At 43.1% G+C, this 4,178-nt stretch overlaps 1 protein-coding gene across 1 annotated transcript; it reads right to left on the bottom strand.

Moving 5' to 3' along the window:
- Window positions 1–398: 398 nt before the first annotated feature.
- On the bottom strand, window positions 399–4,146 carry EEF1A1 (eukaryotic translation elongation factor 1 alpha 1). The gene is made up of 7 exons (XM_009275776.2): window positions 3,928–4,146; window positions 2,848–3,027; window positions 2,422–2,718; window positions 2,018–2,168; window positions 1,578–1,834; window positions 1,124–1,358; window positions 399–804 (listed from the first exon to the last, which is right to left on the bottom strand). The coding sequence occupies exons 1-7, from the start codon at window positions 4,069–4,071 to the stop codon at window positions 680–682; spliced, it is 1,389 nt and encodes a 462-aa protein (XP_009274051.1). The 5' UTR covers window positions 4,072–4,146; the 3' UTR covers window positions 399–679.
- Between the last annotated feature and the right edge of the window lie 32 nt (window positions 4,147–4,178).

Here is a 4,178-nt window from a genome sequence, read left to right as displayed (position 1 = left end):
TATGGGAAACCCAACACTTGATTCTTTGTTTATGCTTTTTCAAGGTTAAATGCCTTTTTGTTTATACACTATTTCTTCCCAATATGAAGTTTTCTTGGTTTACTCAAGGCATCACAGAATGCACCAGAATACCGTTAACTGTTGCCTTGTATTTGTGCTACCCAATTTAGAAACCATCTTTAAAGAAAGCACCACAGAAATAAGGGGTTTTTTTAAGGCTTAGGTCAGTTAAAACTAAACCTGCAGCTGAATTTTGCTCTACTCTTCAAACGACAAATTTGAGTATTTGCTTTGCAACTTCTGAACATACTCAAGTAACATTCATCCTTTCTGATCCCGCCAGGACTGTATATAGATTTTTCTATAAACTTAACATTAACCCAAAGAACACAGAGACGTAGCATTGAACTTTTGTTTTAATGGTCTCAAATTCTGTGACAGATTTTTTTGGTCAAGTTTCCATTTTAAAAAATTTTATCGATTTTAAAGACTAATAACTTAAACTGCCACGAAACAAATGGTCCACAAACATTCCTTTCCTTCTGAAGCTTTTACGATGCATTGTAATCATTAACCAGTCTTTTACTATTAAACTTAAATGGCCAATTGAGACAAACAGTTCTGAGACCGTTCTTCCACCACTGATTAAGACTGAGGTGGCAGCTGATGTACAGAATTTTCATTTAGCCTTCTGAGCCTTCTGGGCAGACTTTGTGACCTTGCCAGCTCCACCAGCCTTCTTGTCAACTGCCTTGATGACACCAACAGCAACCGTCTGTCTCATGTCACGCACAGCAAAACGACCTGAAAACAAAAACAGGCTTTATGACTTTTGTCTAGGGCTACGTTCCCACAACGTTATCTGCACAGCAGCAACACCCAACTTGGGTTAAGTGGGCAAACACCACTCTGGGACAGTGAACTGCGCGAGAGTGGGGGAGAGAGAAGCAATTCTCTAGAGAGCACCCCTGTACTGCTGAAGTTTTGGTTCCAAGTTTCTATTGAAGTTACAGCTTTTATAATAGCATGTTACAGAACACGCTACATCCCGATACTAGAGCTGGACATCAAGGAGCGTCTTTTCCAGAGATCAGGATTAACACATTTTTAGGAGATGCCTTACCCAGAGGAGGATAATCGGAGAAGCTCTCAACACACATGGGTTTGCCAGGGATCATATCAACGATGGCAGCATCTCCGGATTTCAGGAATTTGGGGCCATCCTCCAGCTTCTTGCCAGAACGACGATCAATCTTCTCTTTGAGCTCAGCAAATTTGCATGCAATGTGAGCAGTATGGCAATCCAGCACAGGGGCATAACCAGCACTAATTTGGCCAGGGTGGTTCAGGATAATAACCTAGGAAAAAAGGCGGCCAAGTTAACACTGGGGTAATTTTGAATACTAATGTGTCTTACAAAGTCAGGGCTTTCACGTGATTTGCTTCAAGCAAATACATCTCAGAACACAAGTCTATATCACCTTATAGCTTAGCCTACTAGTAAGAAAGAACAAGCCTCTAGTTTGAAACGTAGTTCTGGATTGTGAAATACATCTTCACACAGCTGCAAACATTACCTGTGCCGTGAAGCCAGCAGCTTCCATCGGAGGATCGTTCTTGCTGTCGCCAGCAACATTGCCACGGCGAACATCTTTCACAGACACGTTCTTAACATTGAAGCCAACGTTATCACCAGGCAGAGCTTCGCTCAGGGCTTCGTGGTGCATCTCAACAGATTTTACTTCAGTTGTAACGTTGACAGGGGCAAATGTAACCACCATGCCTGGCTTCAGAACACCAGTTTCCACACGGCCAACGGGTACAGTACCAATGCCTGCAGAAGAGAAGCAACGTTAGTAATTCAGCTCAGTGAATATATGCCCTTACAGGAGAAAACACTTGAGACAAGTATTCTACGTTTTCCACTTGAAAAAACAGCGCTCGGGCAAACTACTGCGTTTCTGTCCCACACATTAGCTGCTGCTGGCAAGTAAGATGCATTATAAAGAACACATACCGCCAATTTTGTAGACATCTTGAAGAGGCAGACGCAGAGGTTTGTCAGTTGGACGAGTTGGTGGCAGGATGCAGTCCAAAGCTTCAAGGAGGGTGGTTCCACTGGCATTGCCATCCTTTCGGGTAACCTTCCATCCCTTGAACCAGGGCATCTGTAACAAATAAAAAAGCCCAGGCATGAACTGTCTGCCAATTTTAACGGCACAAGGCTAGAAAAGACCAAGTGGCATATCTTAGTATTATCTCGGTATACAGCTGCAGAGTAAGGACTTGTGAAGTGCTGGGATTTGATTTTCACCTGGACACCTCAAACGTTAACTATTGAAAAACGTGCATTTTACTATTGCATAATTTATCTCAGTAATCCTATTTTCATTTCTTAATATAAACAAATGTCAAACCTACGTTAGAGCTCGGCTCCAACATGTTGTCTCCGTTCCAACCAGAAATTGGCACAAAAGCTACAGTGTCTGGGTTGTAGCCGATTTTCTTGATGTAAGTGCTGACTTCTTTGACAATCTCTTCATATCTCTTCTGGCTGTAAGGTGGCTCGGTGGAATCCATCTTGTTGACACCAACAATCAGCTGTTTTACACCCAGGGTGTAGGCCAGAAGGGCATGCTCACGGGTCTGCCCGTTCTTGGAAATACCAGCCTCGAACTCACCAACACCAGCAGCAACAATCAGGACAGCACAATCAGCCTTTGAAAAGAAAGAAAAGAGCCCCTCATTGTAATACTTGCACACGTGTCAAGGTATCAGGGCAACCCCCCCAACCAACCAAGTAACAACCTGCCTGAACTCCCAAAATCCTTAGTTCTATTTACATACCTGAGAAGTTCCAGTAATCATGTTCTTAATGAAGTCTCTGTGTCCAGGAGCATCAATGATGGTGACGTAGTATTTGCTTGTTTCAAATTTCCACAGGGAAATATCAATAGTAATACCACGCTCACGTTCAGCTTTCAGCTTGTCCAAGACCCAGGCATATTTGAAGGAACCTTTGCCCATCTATGGATTTAAAAAAAAAAACCAACACGTTTTTTTCCCCCCCTTTTTTGTAAGAATATGTACTTGCATGTACTTCAGAAAGATCTAAGAATAGTAAGTGGCTTAATACTGAAAGATGTTGCTGCTTGTAAAACAAGCAACAAGATACACTTGGCACTAGTAGTGAGAGATGCCAACCGTTTTGTTATTTAACCTGTTGACAGTTTAGCCCTCTTGACAGCTTGTTAATTGCACTAACACATCTTTAAGATAGATCTCTTGAGCCTAAGCCCTACTATCAAGTGTCCTCTACAAATTTAAGTTCTCTTACTAATGCAATCCCTGCAATAATCAACATTTTAACTGCCACTCAACCTAATGTTCACTGCATTTCATTCTGCGATGTGCTTATTAAGACCTAACACTGTTATTACACAGAAAAAAAAAAAGGAAGTATGATCAATAGGACTTCCTACAGGTTCAAACGCCAAAATCTATACCTTTCTCATTTTCAGAAGTAAACCTTATCAGAGCAATTTCTTTCATTTTATCCTGAACTACATGTATGCAAAGACTGAAGCTGGGAACTCCACTTACATTACAATTCCAGACGTAACTATGCAGACGTAGCTTTAGGCTACCTTTCTTTTCCCTCGTTCTACACGTCACAATTTCAGCTTTGCCAACTAACGTAATGGCGGATTCAACGCTTCAGCACTTGTTCGACTACGGGGACAACTGCAACCTAACTGCCGCCCTGTGGCCGCGGAACACTTACGCACTTGTTCAGCTACTGGGACAGTTGCAAGCGAACTGCCTCCCCGTGGCCACAAAACAGTTTGCAACTGAAGTTTTGCAACAAAATCTCTTTATTCATCCCTGCACCACCGAAATTTCGCTGGATGTCACAGGCCCACGCACCTCAGCAGCTTCCTTCTCGAACTTCTCGATGGTCCTCTTGTCGATGCCACCGCATTTGTAGATGAGGTGGCCGGTGGTGGTGGACTTGCCAGAATCGACGTGGCCGATGACGACGATGTTGATGTGGGTCTTCTCCTTTCCCATTTCGGATGTTAGTCAAGTTCTTTCTTTCGGCAAAAGAGAATCGACACCTGGAAGTTCCCCAGAAAAATACCAGTTACGCCTCGAGTGCGAACGCCCTCCCCGGGGCC

Source organism: Aptenodytes forsteri, unplaced genomic scaffold (genome assembly GCF_000699145.1).
Source record: "Aptenodytes forsteri isolate BGI_AS27 unplaced genomic scaffold, ASM69914v1 Scaffold256, whole genome shotgun sequence".
NCBI lineage: Eukaryota > Metazoa > Chordata > Aves > Sphenisciformes > Spheniscidae > Aptenodytes > Aptenodytes forsteri.
The sequence above is the reverse complement of the archived record's forward strand: the minus strand, read 5'-3'. Positions and strand labels throughout refer to the sequence as shown.